The 27749-nt window shown below is 41.8% G+C and overlaps 1 protein-coding gene across 1 annotated transcript; it reads left to right on the top strand.

Annotated features, from left to right (window-relative positions):
• The first annotated feature begins 4303 nt into the window (after positions 1–4303).
• Positions 4304–26626, top strand: LOC113939313 (myosin-1). Its single transcript, XM_035724543.1, has 38 exons — positions 4304–4507; positions 4599–4742; positions 4860–5016; positions 6071–6098; positions 6864–6978; positions 7063–7155; positions 7290–7353; positions 8026–8124; positions 8217–8320; positions 8470–8608; positions 8789–8907; positions 8998–9147; positions 9263–9433; positions 10172–10481; positions 10578–10648; positions 11797–11884; positions 11965–12082; positions 12379–12502; positions 12591–12727; positions 12828–13083; positions 15192–15434; positions 15528–15704; positions 16538–16683; positions 16763–16853; positions 16940–17329; positions 17920–18046; positions 19441–19559; positions 19704–19900; positions 21371–21554; positions 21821–21986; positions 22076–22200; positions 22611–22919; positions 23007–23210; positions 23682–23807; positions 23889–24059; positions 24329–24433; positions 24556–24651; positions 26474–26626. Exons 1-38 carry the CDS (start codon positions 4304–4306, stop codon positions 26624–26626), a joined length of 5820 nt encoding a protein of 1939 aa, XP_035580436.1.
• The last annotated feature ends 1123 nt before the right edge of the window (positions 26627–27749 follow it).

Below are 27749 nucleotides of genomic sequence, written 5' to 3'. Positions count from 1 at the left end.
CTGGAAGACATGTTTTATTTCTTTCTAACCTCTCCTTAATACCGGGACATAATAGGATCCTAGAAAGCTCCTGATCCCCCCGACATGAACCTAATTTTCCAGGTCTATGCAAAGAATGGCACTGGCTGTATTCTCAAATAGGGGATTCAGATTACACTATAGCATTACTTCTCCTTGATGTCATCAAGAATACAAATCCGAAGTATTATTAATAGCCCATAAAGACTTTCATCATGAATATCCATATACTGTATATTCAGAGAATGCACACCAGGTAACGGGTATGACATGAGTGAGATGTGACCCTTCTCCCTATGAAAGCTACAAGGTGGCTCTCAAGTCTGGGGCCAAGAGAATATTATTTTATATATTATAATGTAATATCAATAAGTTATTTATTAGCCTATGTTTCCAGACCTGCTGGCTGCCTTTATAATCATGTGAAGGGCCAAAATAAATTATCAGAAGTGTCCATAAAATATGAGTCCTAAAATAGACAATTTGGGTGTAAATTCAACACACATAACCATCGGCAGCATGACTTTGGTGCAAAACCCAGAAGTAGTAGCCATCTGAATTACTCAGAGAAGTTTTCCTAGATGATCAAGGTTTTTTAAACTGGATTCCGTTGAGACACATAGCCCAAAGTATAACCTTCCTGGACAGCATAAAGGAAAAGCTAAGTGGTAACTATCCATATGAATGGAAAGCAAGAGTATATGGGTTTAAATTGCACCGTGGGAGAATAAGACACGTGGAAGCAGCTTAGCAGGTAATTAGGATTCCCATTGTCCCACTGGCCCAAGGAAGGGTGTGGGATCGCCCTTCTTCCTGCTTTGGCCCATCTTTCACTTTGTTCCACATCACCTATAAATGCTGAAGTGCCTTATAATTTGGCAGTAATAAGCAAAAAACAATGTCTTATAACAAGCTTACTGCAAAACCTATCCAGCACGGGTCAAAAGGAGGTCTTAAAATTCCTATCCCAAATCCTACTGAGAACATTATGAAAATGTCCTCTCTTCCTGAGAAGCACTGCCCACATTTTTCACATGCCTGCTAAAAAAAAAAAAAATGTATGTGGGGGAAAAAAAAAACGACACGGATATGTAAGGAAGCAAAAATGCTATACCTGTCATCACAAAGCGGGTTGAGGGTTGGCTAGGAAGGCTCCCATCAGACGCATGTCTCCTGGAAGACCCTTCCTGATGGCTTTAATCTACTCCAGGTAGAAGACTGGTAGCAGCAAGCACACTGGGCTGCCTTGCCAATCAGGTGCCCCGGGGTCTAGGCTGCTATGTGATTTGTGGTCACTCTCTTCTATTCTTTGGATCTCAGCTGTTTTCTTAGTCAAATGAGGAATATGGGTTAGATGGTCCCTTCCAGTCAGTAATATATCACATGACCATTACAACCAGTATCTCCAGATAGCTGCTTTCCTAAGGCAATCTGTTTCATTAAATCGATTGAAATGTATGTATAATAATACAGGAACTGTTGCAAAACGGGGGATATGAAGCAAATTTGGTCTCCGTCCCAGACGGACAAGGCTGACATAAAGAGACATAAGACAAAAGACAATAAAATCATTTTTTAAAAAATTAAACATGAGAATAGAAAACAATGTTCAGGTATCGTTTGTATGCAAAATGTGAAATGTATACCTTGGGCAGCTGATGGAGAAGCCCTAGGTGCTGCATATTTAGACAGAGAAATGCCCTGTTTTCTAATATTTTCCTATGCCGAGTTTCACAGAGGAAACAGGATTTCACAAGCAATTTGCATTTTTTCAAAGCGAGAGAAGCAGGACATCTCAGCTTGGCGACGCAAAGCAGTGGGGAGCATGCCTGAGGTGGGAGTGGTCTGATCTGACAATGAATCAGGGGCAGTTGACCGGAGTCAACAAAAGCAACTGTGTGTGGCTGCTCGTTAGGAAGCAAGTTTTTAAAATCATATTTCCAAGCACCCTCGACAAAGCCGAAACAAAACAAAACAAAAAAACTTCGTGCCTTCTGGGGAGGAACGGACAATCTTTTTCTAACATCCTGGTAAAGAGCAGCAAGTTCCCTTCCCAGTCTAGTATGTGCAATTGTGAGGGCAGTTGCAAAGGTTTCACATGCAGGCAGGCGACTCCGCGAAACTGCACGGCAGCAGCAACAAAAGTGCAGGGACTGCGGAACTTTGAAACAACACCTTACATTATTCCGAAGCCAGATCGCTTTCACATGGCCAACCTCTCGAATTATTTATAGGAGATTGATTCATATACTTAACCAAATGTGAGAGGAAATACTTCTAATTATATCCAAACATCTTTAATATGAGGGGAATTATGCTTGGAGGCCTTCATTGCCAAAAACATGTTTTGCCAAATATGTTTTAAGAAAGAGGAGGAGGCTACGTGCTTTCCATATCTGACCCTATAAAAGTACCCTTGGAATGGGTATGACTTGTCTTTCCTCATAAAGCTTCAAGGTAAGTGTGTGTGAGGACAGGGCTCTGTCTGAAGACGGTAGCGCTATCTGGCAGCCTGCATGCATGCCACGCATCCTGGCTCCCACTGCCCCTGGCAGTTCTTCCAATGAGGCACCAACTTACTCTGTAGCAATTTGAATTAGCTGTTTTAGTGTTCCCAGTCATTTACTGATTCTCACTTAAGAATTACGCTATTATTAGGAATGGTTAGAGTCTAACCAGAAGAAATTCGCTCTTTTTCTTACAGTTCTGACCCACTTCCAAGTTGTATTTCTAAGGTAAGATATTGATTTTTTTTTTCTCATTCTTCACCGGGTGCAAGAAATCTTCCACAGTGGTTGGAGGGTGCCCAGGGGGTTATAAAATGAAAGCATTTTCATTTCATGGCCGATCATGCTTCCCTTGAAAAATTCTGAGAGGGGCTTTAGGAACTCGTTCTCATTAATTTATATCCTCTGCAATACCTTTAAATGCTTTCTTAGAGTTTTGAGGAGTTTTATACACAATTTTTTTTCTATTTCCAGCACTGCAGTCTGTCTTTTAAATAACTACAACATGCAGTACATTTTGTTGTTATTATTCATTTATCGAGAAAATGTAAATTTCCTATAATACGGGTTTTCCTCAGCACCATATACTGTAAAAAACAAAAAAACAAAAAAACAAAAAAACACAAACGCTGAAATGCTGTCTGAATGAACGGAGTCCTTGCCTTGGAAAAGAAGCTTAAATCCACATGTTGTTTCACAGTGTATAAAATGGAAAAACATTTTTAAATGCTATGAAAAATGATTGTGAGCATTTTCAGCAAGACAAGTATTTTGTATTATCCAAATCACTGCAGTTTGGGAAAATGTAGAAAAGTTTACACAAGTGCTTTGAGTTTTTCTGGAAGAAAATATCTTTATTATTATAAAACAAATTACCTCTGATCATTATTGACAGGGTTAATGAATATTAAAGTGGCAAGAGATGGATGGATCTTGAAAAGAAAGTTCTGTGAAATTTTTATGAGAATCTCAGTAATAAAGCAAGAAAACAGATAATAATATTTTATAATAAGTCTTTGAGAAATACTAAAGACAAGTAAAAAAGCCAAATTCTCAAAATTATGGAAACAAGAGAAACTAATGTAAAATAGAATAATTTTTTAACAAAACAATGTAAAGCAAATCTCCCTACATTTCTGCTTTCCTTTACCAGGTAGCCTTTGTAAATCTATAATGAATCCAAATCTATAATGAAAAGATTTTCACTATGTACAAAAATAGTTCCTGGAATTTTCACAACATAAATCTTTGTACTTTTAATTCACAAAGCCGGCTTTGAGCCCTTCCTTGTATCCAGCATGTGTCCTGAGAGGTATGAAGGATGCCTTGAAAGAAAAGTGTTCCCTGCCTGCAAGGTGCTTATAATCCAATTGGAAGATAAGAGCTCTCCATGAAAGAGCTAGGGGACACCCTGCCACCATCTTAGCTTGTGTTCTGTATAAGCCAATCACAGGCCACATATAGAAATTAACATATATACCAAATAAAATAGAGAAAGTAGCTACAATATCCTACAGCAGGTGAGTCAGAAACTACAGTCTCTGCAAATGCTCGATTAAGTACCTGTCAGCATTGGCACAGAACACCAACACTGACATTTCATCTCCAGCCAAGCCAGGGAGGTAGGTGGTCGTACTCAATACAAGGCTAAGCGCTCAACTGCTCAGTGACTCAAAAATGTTTTCTTTTTCTAAATGTGACATAGAATATCTGAATTCCTAGAATATCTTTTCTTTCCCTTCCAGGCAGGGTCTTCGACTGGGCTGAGTTCAGCAGCCATGAGTTCAGACCAGGAAATGGCCATTTTTGGGGAGGCAGCTCCGTACCTCCGAAAGTCTGAAAAGGAGCGCATTGAGGCCCAGAATAGGCCCTTTGATGCCAAGACATCTGTCTTTGTGGCGGAGCCCAAAGAATCCTTTGTGAAAGGGACCATCCAGAGCAGAGAAGGAGGGAAAGTGACGGTGAAGACCGAAGCTGGAGCGGTAAGTACAGTCCCTGGAGCCGGCCACATTTTATCAATTCTTGTGTTCCATCTCTCAATTGACATGAACCGTTATGTTCCCTGTTTACCAGACTCTGACAGTGAAAGATGATCAAGTCTTCCCCATGAACCCTCCCAAGTATGACAAGATCGAGGACATGGCCATGATGACCCACCTGCACGAGCCCGCTGTTCTGTACAACCTCAAAGAGCGTTATGCGGCCTGGATGATCTACGTGAGTTCATTCTCATGGCCTTCTGCTCATGCAGCTAATTAATAGTTTTGAAAAACAGTAGATTACTAAGGTCCCCATGAGATGATTATATTTCTTTTCTTTTTCTTTTTGGTGTAGACCTACTCAGGCCTCTTCTGCGTCACAGTCAACCCCTACAAATGGCTGCCAGTGTACAATGCAGAGGTGGTGACAGCCTACCGAGGCAAGAAGCGCCAGGAAGCCCCGCCCCACATCTTCTCCATCTCCGACAACGCCTATCAGTTCATGCTGACGGGTGAGTGGCTCAAGTGTTTCTCATACAAATTACTTGACCACCTAGAGTCACAGAGTGTTAAAGCTAAACAGATCTTTGGAGATAATCTAATCCAAGCTCCAAAAGAGGTAACTGAAGCACAGAGGGACATGCCGTCAAAGCTGGAACTAAAACCTAGCTCTCCAGACCCCACCTCCGTGATTTTACCAGGACAAGCCTCGGCTCTCCGCTATCCCTTTAAACTTAACTTGCTTGCAGTCTCCTCCTTGGAAATATATAATTTATGGTATAGATTTAAGTAACAATAGTTAAGATTAAGTAACAGCAGAATCACACTGAGTGGAAATTAAAAATATACATTCAATCCTTTTGTGCTTAAGTGTCTTGTTGACTACAAATTTGATGCTTTTAGGAGTACTGTTACCTTTAAAGTCATCAGAGACCATCTCAGAGAAGAAAGCCTCTCTTTGAATGAAAATGGTATTTGGGGGCTACATGCACAGAAACAAAAGTTGTTGTTTTCTCCTCCCTTAAAAGGATTTTTGTTCTGATTGAGGCAGTTCCCTCACCTGATGGCATAGTTTTGGCAGGACTGATCAGAGTTAGGGTTGCAGGCTGTGGCCATAAGATACTTTTTTTTTTCTCCGCTTTGTGAGGCAAGTTGACTCATTTAGAAACTAAATCTCAACCTTGGCTTGATGAACACTATTTAAACCTATTAAACTACAGTCCAAACCCTTCGTATATTTTGCATTTTTTAGTTGTATGCATGAATTAGCAGTGAGTATGCTACTGAAATTCACAGCTGACAACTAGAGAATGTGTCTGGCTGTGGAAAGTACTAAACCAGGACACACTTACTGTGAGGGCTTAAGGAATTTAAGATATAACAACATTTTATGTTTCTCTTCAACTTAAGAGGTTTAAGAATAATATATATAACTTTATAATAATATATTTAAAAACTCCATTTAAAATGACACAGTATTTATACTCAACGCCCCAGGTGTTTCCCTATAGAAAGTTCTGTTTGTGTAACTGGTATGATGCTGAGTGTCCGCTGTTTTTCTTCTAGATCGGGAGAATCAATCCATCTTAATCACGTATGTATTACTATTCTGGGATGTATTAGCATTTTATTTGCACTGGGAAAACGACAAACTAAAAGAAATTAGTTAGTGCTCCCATATTGAAGCAATGCTGGTCAGCCTGGAACTGGATACTGTTTGTACTTTGTTGTAGGGTTCAGACTGCATCAGAATATAAAATAACAATGTCCTAAACTTTGTAATTTACTAGTCCAGTCTTAAAAGCTGCCCAGAACTTTCCTAAGAGTATGGGCTATAAACTCTTTCTCTGTGCAAGGCCAGGGCCCGTTACATGGCAGTGAACAACATATACAGCCTTCTGAACGTTGAGCTGTTGGGAATGTTCCCAGTGGCCCAACTTTATGGCCTACTTGAGAAATGTCTAGTCCCTCAAAGTCTTCACTTAAGCCATGTCTTTAGTCTAAGGAAACTGAAGAACATACGTATTGTTTATCATAGAGTTTTTTACGGTTTCATTTCCCATATAGTCACTGGGTGGCTGCCTTTTGGACCTCTCAAGTCCAGGTCACAGCACTTGGAACAGAGCCTGGCACATTTTCCAGAAATATGTGTTAGGTGATTAATGAATGAATTTCCCTACTTCTTGTCAGTGCAAAACAACAGAAGTAATATGAGCTATAGTAGGCTAAAGAGAAAGACCTAGGAGAAACTGACAGACATATAAAGATGGACGCATAAGGTAGTAAATGCTGATGATGGAAGTACTTTCATTTGTCACATACCTTAATTCCTCACGTATGTTTGATCTCTGTTTAACAGTGGAGAATCTGGTGCCGGGAAGACTGTGAACACCAAGCGTGTCATCCAGTACTTTGCAACAATTGCAGTCACTGGTGACAAGAAGAAGGAGGAAATTACTTCTGGCAAAATACAGGTAGGTCTGGGGTCAGACTCAAGACTCTCAGCGCTCTCAGAAATTCTGGAGCACCAGAGGTGAGGACCGCTCTTGCCTTTGCAGGGGACCCTTGAAGATCAAATCATCAGTGCCAACCCCCTACTGGAGGCCTTTGGCAATGCCAAGACTGTGAGGAATGACAACTCCTCTCGCTTTGTAAGTCTCCTGGTCACAGAGGGATCTTCTCAGCCCTTCTGTGCCAGAGAAAGCATGTCTGAATTATCATTTCCATCTCATTTTTCTCGAGTGCTTCAAGTTTTGTATATAACATCATCATTTCTACTTGCAAGGGTAAATTCATCAGGATCCACTTCGGTACCACGGGAAAACTGGCTTCTGCTGATATTGAAACATGTGAGTAACAGGACCTCCTAAACAGAATCCAAGAATGACAAATGATGGTCTGGAGGAACATTTTGCAGCTCCTGCTGAGCCCAGAGCCTGTGAAACACCAGTCTGTTGCCAAACATGCCCATAGTTAATGCCAGTCTTATGCATAGCCCACAGTGTGCTTTATCCCAGTCATGAGCTAATGATTCTGTAAGAACCGCCAAAAGCCATGGGGCTTGTCTGAGATATTCCAGTCTCAGAATGGATTTCAACTTTCTCTAAGACAACACTCCACTAGGGTAAATGAGTTGCCTTCAGGTTGAGAATAGGTGATTTCTTCCTAGCCTGAGACTTGATAAATGTTGCTCTTAGCGCTCTCTCTGTTATAAAGCAAAAAAAGACCCTGAGGAGGGAGGGGTTCTCAAGAATCAATTATATCCCAAATGTCAAGGATCTTCTGCAAGAGAAGTGTCTATGTCTTGGGCCAGGCATGCTTTAGTTTCTTTCTAGAGGTGGTAAGAGCACCCGTAATGGTGTTTGTAGAGGTAAAATATGTAGCCTATGTTGTAGAGGCACAACATTCAGCTGAAATCTCAACAGGCCAGTGAGATTTTTTAGTTAATCATCCCAAATTCCAAAATCACTTCAGGAACTTTATAATTTTTCCCCCTGACCAGTGTCTTCTTTTCATTGCAGATCTTCTGGAGAAGTCTAGAGTTACTTTCCAGCTGAAGGCAGAAAGGAGCTACCACATTTTCTATCAGATCATGTCTAACAAGAAGCCAGATCTAATTGGTAAGAAGGAGCTTAAATTTATAAGGTAGAAGTTAATCATTTTATTAACAACTTCTAATGTAAAACATATACCCTGAATTCTGTGTACCCAGAAATGCTCCTGATCACCACCAACCCATATGACTATGCCTTCGTCAGTCAAGGGGAGATCACCGTCCCTAGCATTGATGACCAAGAAGAGCTGATGGCCACAGATGTAAGTTACACATACAGTTGGTTTTTTAAATCCATTATGTATGGGAATGACAATAACACCCCTGTATAGGCATGGTTAAGGATATGGTATAAATTCTCCTAAATAAATTAGTGTCTTCTGCCCTTTTGTCCTCTCATCTTTCCTGGTAGAGTGCCATTGAAATCCTGGGCTTCACCTCTGATGAAAGAGTGTCCATCTATAAGCTCACGGGGGCTGTGATGCATTATGGGAACATGAAGTTCAAGCAGAAACAGCGGGAGGAGCAGGCCGAGCCAGACGGCACTGAAGGTAATACAGACAAAAAGCTCATTCCAAATTCATGTCTTCTTTACAGTTGAGCTTCTGATAAATGTATGCAAATTCACCCCCATACAGACTTTCTATAAAATGTTTCACTCATCACTCTGCCCCGATGAATTGTGGGGCCCACAGTAGGTCATGCAAGGTGCGTGAATTATGTCTCTGCAGTTGCTGACAAGGCGGCCTATCTCCAGAATCTGAACTCTGCTGACCTGCTCAAAGCCCTCTGCTACCCCAGGGTCAAGGTCGGCAATGAGTACGTCACCAAAGGCCAGACTGTGCAGCAGGTGAGTGCATGACCTCAACGAATGACACCCATCCCAGGCCTTCACAGCATGTCTTCTGTAGCATCAACAATCACTACTCTGTCCACGAAGGTGTACAACGCAGTGGGCGCTCTGGCCAAGGCCGTCTACGAGAAGATGTTCCTGTGGATGGTCACCCGCATCAACCAGCAACTGGACACCAAGCAGCCCAGACAGTACTTCATCGGGGTCTTGGACATCGCCGGCTTTGAGATCTTTGATGTGAGTTGTTTGAATAAGTGGCCTTTTTAAGGCCCTTCCTCTTTGTGTCTCTTTTGCTGAATCCCCACTGGATTTTCCAGACTCACTCAAACTCCTTGCTATTTGCAACACCTAGTTCAACAGCTTGGAGCAGCTGTGCATCAACTTCACCAACGAGAAGCTGCAACAGTTCTTCAACCACCACATGTTCGTGCTGGAGCAGGAGGAATACAAGAAGGAGGGCATTGAGTGGGAGTTCATCGACTTCGGGATGGACCTGGCTGCCTGCATCGAGCTCATTGAGAAGGTTCGCTTGCTTTTTTCAGGTCACAGATCATACCACTGAGAAAAATCTTAAAAGACTTCTACTCGTAAATAAAATTAGGAAATCTCCTTCTTTTGCTAACTCTGAGGGAGATATTCTGGTAAAAGGAGAGTGAATATTCTCTCTAGCGTCCAGAACTTTCCATTTCCCAACAGTTTGCAATACAAGGCCTTATATTTAAAGCCACCTTTCCTTACAAGAGCGTACTATAAAGAGTATTTTTTACTCATTATCCCTTTGTCATCCTTAGATTCATTCTTACTGGCAACTGAAATACGAATTTCTAGTACTTTAAAGCAGAGGATCTCAAACTTCAGTTTGAGTCTCACCACAAGTACTTAAGAAAATTGAAGAATTCCCTAATCTTCCTCCTGGGAAAACTTTTTAGGAAGTGTGGGATGGAACCTTGGAATCTTCATTTTCACCAAGTGTTTCTGATGCAACCAGTTTGCAAGTCACACTTGGAGAAATACGGCTGTGGAGCCATGGGGCAAGACATAAACTCCAGGAGCCACCCACCCCAGAGCCTGACAAAGCACCTGGATCTCAACAGGCCCTCAATAAATATTTGCTAATTTAACAACTTCTGACCCAAGGGATGAGTTTTCATTAATTGTAAGAAATTAAAGGATGAATTTACTGAAATAGGATCAAGATGTCACATATTATTTCTACAAGCAGACAAAATTGAAAGGCATTTGTTTCTTTACATCCTTTCAGCCCATGGGCATCTTCTCTATCCTGGAAGAGGAGTGCATGTTCCCCAAGGCCACAGACACCTCCTTCAAGAACAAGCTCTATGAGCAGCACCTTGGAAAGTCAGCCAACTTCCAGAAGCCCAAGCCTGCCAAAGGCAAGACCGAGGCACACTTCTCTCTGGTCCACTACGCCGGCACCGTGGACTACAACATTGGTGGCTGGCTGGACAAGAACAAGGACCCCCTGAATGAGACCGTGGTCGGGCTGTACCAGAAGTCTGCAATGAAGACTCTGGCTTACCTCTTCTCTGGGGCAGCAGCTGCTGAAGCAGGTAAATTCCAAAAGAAGTTATCCTTTATTTAATGTATCAAACATACACTGAGAAAGCCTGTGCAATGATTGCTTGTGCTCTGTCTGCCCCCCTTAGAGGCTGGCGGTGGCAAGAAAGGTGGCAAGAAGAAGGGTTCTTCTTTCCAGACCGTGTCTGCTCTCTTCAGGGTACGAACTTCCTTTGCTCCATCTTATTAGATTCAGGAACTTAAATTTTACTGTATTTGTGGAGAAAGGGAAGTAATCTTGTAAGGACTCCAGAACTGAATGTGACTCAAAGAGACAGGTCAGTGGGTGGTAGTTGAACAGAGTCTTAGAGAGCTTGGGGTTGTTTGGAAGAGACACCTCAGTATATAGGAGACAAGGTGTCAGGAGGGATGAGAGTGAATTGCAGAAGTCAGCATCAGATGATAAAATTAAATTTGGGGGCCAGGAAATAAGGTCATTTGACATTTAAAAGGTTCTGCTGGGATAGGACTAAGCAAAACATGAGATTTGCTGGAGCCTGTGGGAGCCTCCAAATGATGTATACTCGCTCAGAACTGAAGTGAGTGGGTTTTGAAAGCCAAAGACAGAAGATCACTGTTGGGAATTGGAGGCTGATTCTAAACAAAGGAAATAAAAAACCAGATGTGATAAGAAATAGCTCTTGAAGGAAAATGTACTTTTCTTAGGATAATCCTATCTGTAATAATGGAAGGTTTAGTTATTCTGAAAAACCAGGATTTCCACAAGTTGAAACACTTCTCACACTTGGTAACATGGCTGTTGGTGTTCTGCCAATTCCCAGAGTGAGGCACTAAAAGACCACTTTTTGTGGAATGAGTAGGAGGACACAGCTCTGTAATTAGGATAAGGAATAGGAATGTGATAGAGAAGCAGATACAATTGAAAATCGGGTAAAGAAAGAGAGATTTGGAAGAAGACACTGAATTATTTGTAAAGCCAGATCACACATCTAGACCTGAAAGTCCAGGTAGAATATTTCCCTACATTTAGAATATCATACTAAATCTACAACACATACTAGGAAATTCAGCAGCAGTGACCACCTCCACAACTGATAGAAAAACATGTTTATAATGCACAAAAACAGGAACAGAAGGACGTTTTGGGAATGTGGAAATTCCAGAAATAAAATCTCATTTTCAAATCTGGATACTATTCAGATAGTATCTCAGTTAGATACTGTTGGATCCTACAATTAGATACTATTAGAACTGAGCCAATGTCACAGATGTCACGATGATTATGTCTGTAAATATGAATGTATGAAAACAGTGCTTCTTAAAACCAAATAGTCATAAATTCCACAGGAGAATCTGAATAAGCTGATGACCAACCTGAGGAGCACTCACCCCCACTTTGTACGGTGTATCATCCCCAATGAAACCAAGACTCCAGGTAAGACACTTCTGGTATCTAAACAAACTCCAGGGTGTTTGTTTTAGACCATGATATAAGGCATGTATTCTTCCTCTCAGGGGCCATGGAGCATGAACTTGTCCTGCACCAGCTGCGGTGTAATGGTGTGCTGGAAGGGATCCGCATCTGCAGGAAGGGGTTCCCAAGCAGGATCCTTTATGCAGACTTCAAACAGAGGTCAGACTCCCTCACTGCCAATTGTTTTGAGGTTCTTTTATTCATTTTAATTTTTTCGATGGAAAAATCCTTTATATTTTCTATTATAATTGAAAAAAAGAGAAACACATTTGACAGACTCTGTATTGACAAACCAAAAGTTTGACAACCTTTGATATACAGAGAATAAAGACATGGATATGATTTTTTGTTTATGTTTGCTAGACTACCCAAAGTCTACGTCGTTTCTATAGTAAGGCAAGAAGAAGTCTTGTTGGTGACAACAGCTCTATCACTTATTTGTTTGGCCTAAACAGATACAAGGTATTAAATGCAAGTGCTATCCCCGAAGGACAGTTCATTGACAGCAAGAAAGCTTCTGAGAAGCTTCTTGGGTCCATCGATGTTGACCACACCCAGTATAAATTTGGTCACACCAAGGTAACGGTTTCTAAAGCCTACCTGATGCTATCTGTGTCCCCTTGAAGTTTATGGATAGTGTCTGATCTGCAACTCCTCCCATGCGCAGGTCTTTTTCAAAGCTGGTCTTCTGGGGCTCCTAGAGGAGATGCGAGATGACAAGTTGGCCCAGCTGATTACTAGAACCCAGGCCAGGTGCAGAGGGTTCTTGGCAAGAGTGGAGTACCAGAAGATGGTGGAGAGAAGGTATTAATAGAGATACTCTACTGAGACCTCCTTGGCCTAAGCTCTTCTAACTCTGCTTCCTGTTGGAACCTGACTTTGACCACTTCTGCTCTTATCACAGAGAGTCCATCTTCTGCATCCAGTACAACATCCGTGCATTCATGAACGTCAAGCACTGGCCCTGGATGAAGCTGTATTTCAAGATCAAGCCACTCCTCAAGAGCGCAGAGACAGAAAAGGAGATGGCCAACATGAAGGAAGAGTTTGAGAAGACCAAAGAAAACCTTGCCAAGGCTGAGGCCAAAAGGAAAGAGCTGGAAGAGAAAATGGTTGCTCTCATGCAAGAGAAAAATGACCTGCAGCTCCAGGTCCAAGCTGTGAGTATCAGAGCCCATTTCATGCAATCAGATGCTAACATTTCAGTTCAGCAGTTGCTAGAGGAAGGTCTAAATTCCACCTCCCTAAGGGACTATCAGTGTTTCCTAATTCACAACTCCTTAGAAGTTCTACACAATCCCAGACACAACATTACTACCAAGCACTGTGGTAGGATCCCTTGCTGCTGAAAAGGAAAAAATGAAAGCACTTCCCCTTTCCCCCTATTGTTTCTCCTAGAAAAATGTTGGCAAAAAGTGAGGTGATCTTTGCTCCATAAGATTCTCCCAACTGAAAAGAGCACATAAGACCAGTGAGAAAAAGAAAATATTCACAGTGGAGAGGGAGGAGACGTTGTGATGGAAATGCATCAACTTGAAACCAATATGAAACCAACGGGCATCTCTCCTCTCTACTCTGTCTTTGGAAACTGTCTAGTATCTGAAAGAATATAGTCATTGCAAGGATAATGGCAATACTTTCTACAGATAGTGTCAGTTTTTAAAAGCAAAGCATGAGATGGGGTTGATATTCTTGTTCTGATGTCCCAATAAACATCCAGAAGACTGGGAAGAAATATTTGATCAAACACCACGGTCTAACCCACTTTTGTGACTCAAATGACAAGAGAGTTTGCTACTGAGACCAACAACCTAAACCCTGAAAGTGACCCTGTAGTCCTCTGAATTCAGAAGCAAATAGACATTGGTCCAGTGGGTATTTAGGCTTGGGACACTCAACTAGAAAATGTAAAGAAAGATGAGCTGTCTGTTCCTACCTAGGTTGGCATTATGCCTTTCCCTGTACTTCACGTACAACAGAGTTTTTCAAATTAAGGAGAGGTTCATCACACCTTGGAGAACCAGTGAATAACTGTAGGGTGTATCTAAGTTTGGTCTGAGCATACTCCTCTCCTTCAAGAATAGTATGATCTCTTTTCAGCATCATTCCCTCAACTCTCCACATTTAATAAATACATGAGGACATTCCAAGCACTAGGGATACAACCTGAAGCAGGAGACACAGTCCCTGCTCCCACAGAGTTTCTATTCCAACCCCTATTCCTTCTCATGAGAAACGTGCTCGCTACTTCTCTATGCACCACCTTTGAACATGTTCAGCTCCCCTTATTTCTTCCATGTGTTCCCTGTAATTCCCAGTTACTCTGTAGGACATCTTCCCTTTAAGTCACTTTTCTGGTATTACCCCTCCCTCTGAGCAAACCGCTCGATACCTGACCATTTTGTTTCTCATACATTAAGTTTTTCTGGAAATAAATATTAAATAAAGAAAGGTGACTGATCTGAAATTATATACCAACACATTAAATGTAGGTGACATCAAGCAGGGGAGGAAAAAGTTTCCCTGGACGCTCTTAATAAGGTCCCTGGCTGGGTCTGAAAATTTAAAAATTGATCAACAGGAGAGAAGCATGCATATTTATTGGTTTTTACATGTACACAGGAGCCTTTACAAGAGACTGACGACCCAAAGAAGTAAGCAGAGCAGGAAGCTTGTATATCTTTTAGACAAATGACAGATCTGTAAAGAATTGGTAAGACAAAGGGGTTTGAGCTAAGGGTAGTAAATGGTGAAGGAGTAACTAAAGAAGATAAAGGTTATTTTAACAAGGTTTATTTATGTAGCCTTCTTGGCTCCCAATTCCCATCTCTGGTGATAAGAATGTCTTCTTTCCTCCTAGGACAGGGAGGGTACTTTTCACATGGGAGTTTAATGACCTGTTTCAGGGAAGAAGGGTGAGTAGAGGAGGTCAGAGTGGGCTTCCTACTTCAGCCATTTTCTCAAACTCCTTCAGTTTATGGTACACAATATGCCAAGGGCCATAGTTAGGGACAGTGTGTCCTGAACCTCATCATTAGCAAAGAGAAGTGTATCATAATTTCACCAAGAACCCTGACTTAAATTCCTTTTTAAAAAAATCTGCAGTGCCATAATAAGTGCCCAGTAAATATCTCTCAGATGATGGAAAGCTTATAAAAATTAACCTAAGGGTTTAAAACACAATTCACTTGTTTGGTTTCAAAATATTAATAAAATCTGAAAATGTCCAGAGAACCAAAATCTAAAAGTGTCTATTATCTCTTTTCAGGAAGCAGATAGCTTGGCTGATGCAGAAGAAAGATGTGACCAGCTGATCAAAACCAAAATCCAACTGGAGGCCAAGATCAAGGAGGTGACCGAGAGAGCAGAGGATGAGGAGGAGATCAACGCCGAGCTGACGGCCAAGAAGAGAAAACTGGAGGACGAGTGTTCAGAGCTCAAGAAAGACATTGATGACCTTGAGCTGACCCTGGCCAAGGTTGAAAAGGAGAAGCATGCCACGGAGAACAAGGTAGGAATCATATTCTGTTCTACCATATAGAGGTTCTGCCACCCTACTAAGCTGCTTTAGAGCAGGTATCATTTCTCTTTTTAATTTTTCAAGGTGAAAAACCTCACAGAAGAGATGGCAGGCCTGGACGAAACCATCGCAAAGCTGACCAAGGAGAAGAAGGCCCTCCAAGAGGCCCACCAGCAGACCCTGGATGATCTGCAGGCAGAAGAGGACAAAGTCAACACCCTGACCAAAGCTAAAATCAAGCTTGAACAACAAGTAGATGATGTAAGCCTAACATCACGTAAAAAATATTTTTTTTATTTAGTAACAAACTAAGTAAGCCTAAGTTTACATTCTAATGATGTAATGAGTACTTTTCAAGAGCTTCCAATGAATAAGTAGTGTAGGACATCATCCCTGCTACAAGGTCTAAGATGGACACCCATGGAGTCAAAAAAATCAATTAAAAAAGTTGTAGGTAACAGACAATATAGGTAAAAAGAGTTAGGGGAAAGGAAGGTTATTCTGTTTACCAAGAAAAGCTGTACAAACAAAATGGGTTTTGGTTGGGATCACAAAGCAAATGGCTATGGGAAGAAATACAGAGTGTGCTCTAAGAGGGGAGCACAGCAAGAGCAAAGAAGTAGTAAATATCCATAAGGTTTTCTCTCGCAGGGAGAAAGGGGATTCCAAATAAAGAATGTGGAAGATGAATTAAGCTTTAAATGTGATCTGATATCGAATAGAGAACCCACTGTAAATGTCTGAGTGAGGGAGGAACTGGCAAAAGTCATGGTTTAGAAACATTGCTATGGTGTCTATGGGTATGGTGAAGCACTAATCACAATGGCTTCCAGTGGGGAGATTCAGAAGGCATGACATCTCCTTAGTAGTTTACTGTAATCATATGGTAATGAGGTATGTTTCAACTTTTAAATGATGACTCCTTGGACTAGGTAAACAGAAAAGGGAATGGAATGGATGGGACAAGTTTGTCTTATGCACAGAAAAATCAAAATAAGCTGCTTATTCGATAGGAGTTAAACATTTACAAGTCCAAACTACAATAAAAGATGGTAACACTCCAGGAACTGTATTCATGCATTATTAACTTTTAGCTTGAAGGATCCTTGGAACAAGAAAAGAAAATCCGAATGGATCTAGAAAGAGCAAAGAGGAAACTAGAGGGAGACCTAAAATTAGCTCAAGAATCCACAATGGATGTTGAAAATGACAAGCAGCAACTTGATGAGAAACTCAAAAAGTAAGCAATGAGGAGAAAACTTCCATGGGGAAATTATTATTCTTATATCTGTGACTGACATAAAACGCTCCTCTAACAGGAAAGAGTTTGAAATGAGCAATCTGCAAAGCAAGATTGAAGATGAGCAGGCCCTCGCAATGCAGCTACAGAAGAAGATCAAGGAATTACAGGTGAGTTGGACCCCCCCACCTCCTCTACTCATTTCAGGAATCAAATCTGCCATGAGTTGGCATTCACGTTGATGTATCACCCCCAGGCCCGCATCGAGGAGCTGGAGGAGGAAATCGAGGCAGAGCGGGCCTCCCGGGCCAAAGCAGAGAAGCAGCGCTCTGACCTCTCCCGGGAACTGGAGGAGATCAGCGAGCGCCTGGAAGAAGCCGGCGGGGCCACCTCCGCCCAGATCGAGATGAACAAGAAGCGCGAGGCCGAGTTCCAGAAAATGCGCAGGGACCTGGAGGAGGCCACCCTGCAGCACGAAGCCACGGCGGCCACCCTGAGGAAGAAGCACGCGGACAGCGTGGCCGAGCTCGGGGAGCAGATAGACAACCTGCAGAGGGTCAAGCAGAAGCTGGAGAAGGAGAAGAGCGAGATGAAGATGGAGATCGATGACCTCGCCAGCAACATGGAGACGGTCTCCAAAGCCAAGGTACAATCATGGAAAAGTCTTAAAGAGATTTCTATGAGACAGGTGTGAGTGAGCCGCTCAAGAATCCTTAGTAACTGGCACGAGGAGACTACAGACAGTGCAAGCAGGAGACAGGCACTCAGGTGTGATGGGGGAAGCACTGGCTCTTGGTTGTGAGAAGAGCCACACCCAAAGAACATATAGAGTGGAAAGTTAAGCTCTTCCAAATAAGAAATATGATTCAACTATATATTTTGGGATTTTAAAAACACCTCACCTTGATGAGGCTTCTGTTTTTCCCTTTAAGCACAAATACAATTTGCTTCTCAAAAAAATCGCCAAGAATTGAATCAAGTATCATTATTCTCCTATCAAAGAGAATCCCATTGAGTAAAGACTTGTATTCACAAAGCAGTTTACTGGTAGCATGTTTGGACTATGTAATTTTTTACTCTTTCCTTCATAATCTTAGGCCTCTGAGTTTTTGTTTGTAAAGATATTGTATTCTCAAAATAAGTAAGTGCCCCAAACCCCATGGAATGCTCGGATTATGGAAAATTCCTGTGGCCCAATGCTTGCTTGAGATGCCTTCTACTACTTTTTGAATGCAGGGGAACCTTGAAAAGATGTGTCGCACTCTAGAAGATCAGGTGAGCGAACTTAAGACAAAGGAAGAGGAGCAGCAGCGGCTGATCAACGACCTGACGACTCAGAGAGCGCGTCTACAGACAGAATCAGGTGGGCCATTTACCAGTGTTGACCTGGAATGACAAATTTCCCTTGGATGCTTAATTTGCTGAAAAACTCTGCACTGACTTATTGAGATCACATATATTACCCCCTGAGAGGCACCCGTCACCACCACTATGAACATATCACTGACCACTGGCATGGAGTGCTTTCTTTTTTGTTATAGTTGTGACTTTCATTAAAGAGATCCAGGTTCTTTTGTTTTTACACACTTTAAATAAAGCACATTTGACTTTCATCAAGTTATCAAATTAAAAGTGTAGCTTCACAGTATTTATTTGCACTTTTCAAAATGCTTGCACAAGTTATTTATTACTTTATTACCCTCAACAGTCTGTGTAATGTAATCCACATTTTAAAGATGACAGACTGTGACAGTGATGAAGTGACCATCCAGGAATACTTACTCCCCACTCTTCTTCCTGAAGTCTGGCCAAATGTTGCTAGCTAACACAGTTATGCAGAGAAATATTCAGTGCTACAACCAGCCCAGGAGCCTTAAGTGATGTTTGTAGAATTTTTTGGAGAGTCTCTGCATTTCCTCTGTCCCCTAATCAATCCATCCAACTTTTTACCAAAGTTCCACCTCTCAAGTGAGAGGCAACAAGATGGAAATTATTTTATGGGTCATCTGGACCATTAAAGTAATAGGCAGATCAAAGTGCTGGAGAACCACTTTACTCTTTCATATTCATTGAAATATTGTTCTTTCTAGGACAGAGTTCAAAGTCAGGCTTTTATTATTGTTGTACAGGTAGTTAGTATACTTCATGGAAAAAAAAAAACCTGTATTCTCAAAGAATCAAAATGCTCCTTGTAGACTCAGAATCTAAGTTCCTTCTATAACTTAGTGGTATGGGAACAAAAGAAAGTTGTGATTCTTATTAAATACTAACATCTCTTAGACTATGGACTCTATGGAGAAACAAACTGAGGGTTCTAGAGGGGAGGGGGTTGGGGGAATGGGTTAGCCTGGTGATGGGTATTAAAGAGGGCACGTACTGAATGGAGCACTGGGTGTTATACACAATGAATCATGGAACACTACATCAAAAACTAATGATGTATTGTATGGTGATTAACATAACATAATAAAAAAATACTAACATCTCTTGTTACATGCTTCTTGACCAATTTCTACTGTGATAAATAATCTTAAATATCTTTCAAAATATTTTGTGTTGTCCGTAAGTATGTAATCAGCCTCCAAGCTTTCCATACTTCTCATTTTTACATATTCAGAACTGAAGGTTGGTGGCTTGTTGTAATCCATACTTATGTCAACATGTTTCAAACTCAGCTCCCTTTCCCTGCTCCAGTTTTTAATCCAGAGCTCTGATTTCCAAAATGAGGTTGAGTTTTCTCCATCTTGGTCTTAACAGGTGAATATTCACGCCAGCTAGATGAAAAGGACTCGTTAGTTTCTCAGCTCTCAAGAGGCAAACAAGCATTCACACAACAGATAGAGGAACTGAAAAGGCAGCTTGAAGAGGAAATAAAGGTAAGCCCTACTTGTCACCGTCCTTATTTTTGAGGTTGCGTTTCGCTTACTTCTACAGATTTTCTTCTGATGGCCTATAGGAGCCTAGGGACTAAATGTCACTTTCAAGATATCAAATTAAGTCTCTGATCTCTATGTTCTCAGGCCAAGAGTGCTCTGGCCCATGCCCTGCAATCAGCCCGCCACGACTGTGACCTGCTGCGGGAACAGTATGAGGAGGAGCAGGAGGGCAAGGCTGAGCTGCAGAGGGCAATGTCCAAGGCCAACAGCGAGGTGGCCCAGTGGAGGACCAAATATGAGACGGATGCCATCCAGCGCACGGAGGAGCTGGAGGAGGCCAAGTATGTACTAGATTTAGCTGAAGTGGAAATATCTCTGTTAACAAAGCACATCTGCCATAAGCACCGTATGGGAAAATGTCCACTGCTCCCAAAACAAATTTGAAAAACCAAGGAAAAAACATGCATGAACATAAGCCAAAGCAAGACATTCTAGGCGGTGCAGGAAAAGAAATTAAGCTAGAGGGCAGAAAAAGAAAGCAAGTAAGGCAAGAGGAAGCTGAAGGACTACTTTTAAAAAAGGAGGACTTTGAACATCCTTCTATCTATAAAGGTGTAGACAGAGTAAGTGTTAACTGTACTTCCTTGTGTCTCTCCTCCCTCTCAGCCACTAAGGGGAAAGTCAGTCCAAGGTGTTAGGTGTGTAAGGGAAAAATAACTGGGCTTCAGAACATAGCTCCTCCTTCTGAGATGTAAAAACATGGCTATTCGTGGGGGAACAAATACATATATTGTTAAAGACTAAAAAGAAAACATAAATTCTGCAATAAGAAAGGAAACACATCTTTTCACAAAGGACCAAATATTCAATGCAATCAACAGTTCAAGATGGAGAATCTGGACAGGAAGAAACCTACTCATTCAACAGGAAGTTTCAGGAGAGATCTAGTTGTTTATCTTGTGACTCATGTACAACCATTTGGTTGGAATCGTGATGGGTGGATCCTTAGAAGAGCCTCTGAGTGGAGCTCACAAAGCAAAACTGATATTGATTTGGAAAAGTTTATTTTTATTAAATGATTACTGAAAAGCCAGGAAAAATAAGGGACATGATTAGCCAAAATCAAGTATATTTGATTTGGGTTGAATTCATTCATTTGAATTCAATTCATCCAACATTTGATCACTTAATATGTGTGACAGCCTACAAGAAACAAAGATGAGCAAGATATACACTCTACCCTCTGGAGATGAAAATTCAGTAGAGACAAGACATGAACAACAGGAATTCAAGGCAGATATTATTCTATAGGGGAGGAGTAAACCAGCCACTTGATGGGTAAATGTTGGCTTGGGCTGATCACAGATGGCCTTAAAACCCGAGAATGAAGTATGGCAATGTTGAAATTTAGACTGTTTTCAGTATTTAGTTAATCGGAGAGTGGGAATGAGCTAACATAGAACTGGGCCTATAAAACAAGCTGGAGGGGCACCTGGGTGGCTCAGTCGTTAAGCGTCTGCCTTCGGCTCAGGTCATGATCCCAGGAGGTCCTGGGATGGAGCCCCACATCGGGCCCCTGCTCGGCGGGAAGCCTGCTTCTCCCTCTCCCACTGCCCCTGCTTGTGTTCCCTCTCTCTGGCTTTCTCTCTGTCAAATAAATAAAATCTCTAAAAAGAAAAAAAAAAAAAAAACAAGCTGGAAAAGCAAAGTATTAGGAGTCTGGCTGTAGAAATCACTCTTTTGTACCTACTTTGAAGCATCCAGTTCCGCTGATGGCCATTCACTTCTCTTGTCCTTATTTCACTTTTTAGAAAGAAGCTGGCTCAACGTCTACAGGATGCTGAGGAGCACGTAGAAGCCGTGAACGCCAAATGCGCTTCCCTTGAAAAGACAAAGCAGCGGCTCCAGAATGAGGTGGAGGACCTCATGATTGATGTGGAGAGAACCAACGCGGCCTGTGCCGCCCTGGACAAGAAGCAGAGGAACTTCGACAAGGTAACTTGTGTAGTAGCCTCTGCCTCAGTATTCAACACAGGATGAAAGCCAGCCTGCTACCTTCAGTGTGCAGTATTCAAACTACCTGAGGGCTGTTCTCAGTAGCTTCCTGCTCCACGGTAAGCAGTGGAGGGGGACAATGCCTGTGGTTTCTACTCTTCTCATTCATACGATTTGTCAGTCCCAGATCATCTTAACTCTGACACATTCCAGGACAGACGGTGTCCATCCCATCAACTTTATTTGGACCATTCTTTGCCCCTCAGATCCTGGCAGAATGGAAACAGAAGTATGAAGAAACTCATGCTGAACTTGAAGCTTCCCAAAAGGAGTCCCGCTCCCTTAGCACAGAGCTGTTCAAGATTAAGAATGCTTATGAGGAATCTTTAGACCAACTTGAAACCTTGAAGCGGGAAAATAAGAATTTGCAACGTGAGTACATCTCACCTTTTCTTTAACAAAAGATTTGAAAAAATGTTTTCCGTTACTGAACAAATTTTTATATTTTTGCTCACCAACAGAGGAGATTTCTGATCTCACTGAGCAGATTGCAGAAGGAGGGAAACGTATCCATGAACTGGAAAAGATAAAGAAACAAGTGGAACAAGAGAAATCTGAAATCCAGGCTGCTTTAGAGGAGGCAGAGGTAAACATTTTATTGTACATTCTAAAACAATGACAAGAGGAATTAAGAGTCCACTGCATGCAAGAATTGAGGAAATTCTTGAATTAAGAGAAAAGAAAAGTAATTCTGACTGTGTACTTAGTATGAGGATGGAGAATCGACCATATGTGCAACTAACACACCTGTACGTCAGGAACTGTGCTAGACACTGAAAAAAACAAAGATGAATAAGTTAAGGTCCCTGCCCTCAAGAGCACTATCTATCTAGCTGGGGAGACAGAAATATATAAAATCAACAACACATTGTAGAAATTCCCAGAACAATGGAATAAAAATGTGTTATGGCAGCACAAGAGCAAGAACTAATTCCTATTTCTATAATACTATAAACTTCCATTCCCTGCTAATGTCACCCCTTGCTGTCATTAAAGGCCTCTCTTGAACATGAAGAGGGAAAGATCCTGCGCATCCAGCTGGAGTTGAACCAGGTCAAGTCTGAGGTCGACAGGAAAATTGCTGAGAAGGATGAGGAAATTGACCAGCTGAAGAGAAACCACATCAGGATCGTGGAGTCGATGCAGAGCACCCTGGATGCTGAGATCAGGAGCAGGAATGATGCCATCAGGCTCAAGAAGAAGATGGAGGGAGACCTCAATGAGATGGAAATCCAGCTGAACCATGCCAACCGCATGGCCGCAGAGGCCCTGAGGAACTACAGGAACACCCAAGGCATCCTCAAAGTAAGTGGGTTCAAAAGGCGGCCCCAAAGTAGCTGGGGTGACTGCAGCCCTGAGAACAAGGTGTCTCAATGATCGTTCATTCCACAGGACACCCAGATCCACCTGGATGACGCTCTCCGGGGCCAGGAGGACCTGAAGGAGCAGCTGGCCATGGTGGAGCGCAGAGCCAACCTGCTGCAGGCTGAGATCGAGGAGCTGCGGGCCACTCTGGAGCAGACGGAGAGGAGCAGGAAAATCGCAGAACAGGAGCTCCTGGATGCCAGTGAGAGGGTCCAGCTCCTGCACACCCAGGTGAGTATAACACAATAGTGAAAAATACAAAGGAATGAAAATGAAATTCCTGCTCATATCTTGGCATTACCTAAAAATGCATTCATAGTGTTTTATGGAAGATAAAATTTAAAACATTCAATATTTGTGGGTTAACAATATCTATACTGTGACATCCAGTCACATTAAAAACATATTATCATCTCAGATAATTTATGGAACAAGGAGGGATACTAATTACTTAATTAACTAGTTTGTGAGTTCATTAAAAATCTGGCATCTTGCATGGAGCACTGGGTGTTATACGCAAATAATGAATCATGGAACACTACATCAAAAACTAATGATGTAATGTATGGTGATTAACATAACAATAAAAAATTTTAAAAAAACTAATGATGTAATGTATGGTGATTAACATAATAAAAAAAATCTGGCATCTTAATTTTGCTCTCATGTATTAAATATTTCTAAATTTGATATTTCAACCAGAACACCAGCCTGATCAACACCAAGAAGAAGTTGGAAACAGACATTTCCCAGATCCAGGGAGAGATGGAGGAAATTGTCCAGGAAGCCCGCAACGCAGAGGAGAAGGCCAAGAAGGCCATCACTGATGTGAGCAGAGGGCAACACGGTCCTGGTCAAACTTGAATCCTGATGTGCTAGCTCAACTGGTTTTGTTTTACTGCTCATCAGGCAGCCATGATGGCCGAGGAGCTGAAGAAGGAGCAGGACACCAGCGCCCACCTGGAGCGCATGAAGAAGAACCTGGAGCAGACAGTGAAGGACCTGCAGCACCGTCTGGACGAGGCTGAGCAGCTGGCCCTGAAGGGCGGGAAGAAGCAGATCCAGAAGCTGGAGGCCAGGGTGGGTCTTCAGATCAGCATATTTCCCACCTCATTCCAATCCAGTGCACAGTTTTGAGTACCTCGTACTGTTGGATGACTGCAGGCATACAGAGACAAATGAGAAATGTTCCTTGCTGCCCAAGAGCTAAAAGGACACAACTAGACTAGGGCATCAAAACTACATATAAAGCAGAGTAAAAGAAGCACTGCAGGTCATTCGAAGAAGCAGAAATCCACTGAGTGAATGGATCACAGTAAATATCTTTTAAAATACCTACCTTCTTGCAGGTCCGTGAACTTGAAGGAGAAGTTGAAAGTGAACAGAAGCACAACGTTGAAACTGTCAAGAGTCTACGCAAACATGAGAGGAGAGTGAAGGAACTCACTTACCAGGTAAGGAAAAGGCCTGTCTAGGTTTCCACCCTACTCTGCAAGGGCTCAAAAAGCTAATGAACAACAAAATGTTGATGGTATTTGTACTTTCAAGAGACTCACTCTTCAAAATATTATTTCAGACTGAGGAAGACCGCAAGAATGTGCTCAGACTCCAAGATCTGGTCGATAAACTGCAAGTGAAGGTGAAAGCTTACAAGAGACAAGCTGAGGAAGCGGTGAGTTCTGAAGCCCTTGGAGCGACCATGCAATCCCCCCACCAGCCCCAGACTTAGGCAGGGCCAAGCCAGCTTAGTTACAGGGATGAAAGGAAAGGAAAGGAGGGTACAATGAGGAAAGATCAAAGGAAATGGGTCCACAACATTCTGAAGAATTAGAAGAAACCAGCCACTTGATGAGCCAGGGAAAACTGTTCCAGGGAAGGGGAAGAGGAACACAATGCTTTTGAGTGGACAAGAATCTGGTTCAAGGAGAAGAAAGCATCACAGAGAGAGCAGTAGAGAGGGGGCTGAGGAGCAAGAGAGGAGGCAGATCACATGGTCTTCTAGTCCTTGGTAAAAAGTCTGGACCACATTCTAAGTACAATGGGACACTAGAAAGCCACAGGAGGTTCTAAACTGCTCAGTCATGCCCTGGTTTATACTTTTTAAAAAGAATATTCTGGTTACTTTGTAGAGAACAGATTGTCCAATAACACAGGTAGATACAGGGCAACATTCTAGGAGACTTTTTGAACGGGCCCATGGCTTGCCTGCGGACAGTAGTGGAGCAGATAGAGAAGAGTAGAGAGATTGAAGATACATTCTGGAGGGAGCAACTATAGGATGTGCTAATAGGTTGCCCTGGGGAGGTGACAGAAATGAAATCAAAGGTACTTCATCAAGTTCATGGTTTGAGCAACCAGTTGGATGGTGCAACAAGGACTACAATGGGGAACTAAGGGAGGAACAGATTCACAGGGCAATAAAGAAACAGCATTTCTGTTCTGGCAACACTGTTTGAAATACCATCATATACATAAATGAAGGTGACAAACAAACAGTTAAGTCTGGAGCTCAGACAGTCTTGGTCATGTTCAGACCAATAGATTCTTGGCACTCTACCTTATCTCATTTCCCCAGCCTATGATTTATTTGAAATAATAAATACCAATTTTCTAAGTATGTTAAGTATGGATATATATATACCGACTCATCACAGATTAGTTCCTCTGTTCATTAGTGGTTTTCATTATTCTGCTGACCTCTAAGGTCTGGGATGGGAAGCCGGGGGTAAGGGGGACAGAGAGAGAGAGAGAGAGAGAGAGACTTAACGTGTCTCTAGCCCCTACTTCCCTCAACTGTAACAGGAAGATCTGAGGTTTTATTCACGCTCTATTATTTAGCAATTCTAAGTTGTATTAATTTCTAAATTTGAATGCCATATTTTGAATAGTTGTCAACAAGCCTTTTAAAAAAGGACAATTACTAAAGACTAAACCCAAACTGGCCTTCCCAGATTCACTGCTTATCTGTTCGAACATCATCAGAGACTACTGAAGACTATTCTTGGAAACAAATTTTGTTTCATTTCTAAATTGTATTGACTGGCGATAATTTATACTCAAATACTCAAGGGGCAATAATTTATATTCAAGGTTATTAGCTTGATATAATATAGGTTTTCTTAGAAGGTTTTTGTTGTGTGTTTTTTTTTTTTTTAAGAAGGTTTGGTTCATTCGCCAAACTCTGGGAAAAAAAAGAAGTTGGAAAGCTGACATATTTAGTAGTAGCTCTAAGATGTTTATATGTTAAAAAGAAGAACTTTTAGGAATGTTGGTAGCAAAAATGTCACCTGTCCCTCCTTGTTACCCATGAGTTCAAGAAGCATGAGAGGAATTGATACAAAAAAAAAAAAATTCAAGAGCGTTTCTCTAGTTTTTTTTTTTTTAAGGTTTACTAGAGTGAAGCATTTTTAAGTAAAAAGAAATTTGAGACCAAATGACCTAAGAAACTAGAAATTCTGACTTCTTTTCCCTCCTAAATGCATCTCCATTCTCAGGAGGAACAATCCAACATCAACCTCTCCAAATTCCGCAAGCTTCAGCACGAGCTGGAGGAGGCTGAGGAACGGGCTGACATTGCTGAGTCCCAGGTCAACAAGCTGCGGGTGAAGAGCCGGGAGGTCCACACAAAAATCATAAGTGAAGAGTAATTCAACCAAATGCTAAAAAGTGACCAAAGAAATGCACAAAATGTGAACCTCTTTGTCACTCTGTTTTCTTACTTTGGTTTTTTGCAGATAAAAAATTTATCCGCAAATAACTTGTGAGTCTCTTTCCCACCCCCCAACTGTGTCAATTAATCTTTCTCTGCATCAGGAAAAGAAAGAAAGAAAGAAAGCAGAGGGAGGGAGGGAGGGAGGAAGAGAGGGAGGGAGGGAGGGAGGAAGAGAGAGAGAAAGAGAAAGATTTTGGCTTATATCTTACAGAGCAGGATTTAGTCACCAAGAATAAAACATGATGGGAACAGCCAGGCAAATCCCCGACAGTAAATGCCCTCAGCCACACTTGTCCCTGGGGGGAGCAGGTGAAGCCTTGAGGTGGGCGCTAGGCTTACAGAACACAGAATATGATAAATGTCACTGGGCAAAACACCAGCTAGTTATCAGAAAAAGCTAATTTCTGTTAATGAAGTAATTTATTTTCGTCATAAGATGGTAGGAAATTCTTGATCTCAAGATTGCATAAAAATAAATCAAAATAGTAATTACCTACATAGGATAAATGAAACTGTAAATTTTGATTGGACACTCAAAAATACTCCAAAAGCAAACTCTCCGCTATAAATACATGAACTATTAAGTCAGGATTAGGATCCCTTGAGAGGGAAATACATTCTGTGGATTTTCTAGTCCTTTTTAAATATAAGAGATTTTTAGTGTTTTGCTCCCTGCAATAGGTTTAAGTGGTTTTCCCGGGCGTCCTCCCTTGCTGTCACATTACAATAGCAAACGGGAGGGAGTTAAGAATGAATATATTTGAAGTACCTGTGCTCTCTCTGGAAAGTCCTGTGTCTCTTACAAGGCTTTCTCCCAGTGCTTCTGACAGCAGTGGGAGGCCAACTAATGATTTCCCGTCAGTTCCCTGCTCTCATCATTTGGTCTCTGGATTGCGATGCTGTGCCTTTCTACAGAACTACAGCAAAGCACCGTCATGATTATAACTGGTATCACTACCACAGAGCATCATGGCTGAGGGTAGCCTGGGCCTTCCGCTTACCTCATTTTTTTTTTAAGATTTTATTTACTTATTCATGAGAGACAGAGAGAGAGAGAG

Source organism: Zalophus californianus, chromosome 16 (assembly GCF_009762305.2).
Source record: "Zalophus californianus isolate mZalCal1 chromosome 16, mZalCal1.pri.v2, whole genome shotgun sequence".
NCBI classification, from domain to species: domain Eukaryota; kingdom Metazoa; phylum Chordata; class Mammalia; order Carnivora; family Otariidae; genus Zalophus; species Zalophus californianus.
The sequence above is the reverse complement of the archived record's forward strand: the minus strand, read 5'-3'. Positions and strand labels throughout refer to the sequence as shown.

What these genes read in the sequence shown, in the direction of transcription:
- LOC113939313 (XM_035724543.1), top strand. Translation starts at nt 4,304, where the DNA reads ATGAGTTCAGACCAGGAAATGGCCATTTTTGGGGAGGCAGCTCCGTAC. An exon ending in TGCAGCTCCAGGTCCAAGCT is followed by an intron (nt 13,084 to 15,191) that starts GTGAGTATCAGA and finishes ATCTCTTTTCAG; the next exon opens with GAAGCAGATAGCTTGGCTGA. An exon ending in AGCTTGAAGAGGAAATAAAG is followed by an intron (nt 19,560 to 19,703) that starts GTAAGCCCTACT and finishes CTATGTTCTCAG; the next exon opens with GCCAAGAGTGCTCTGGCCCA.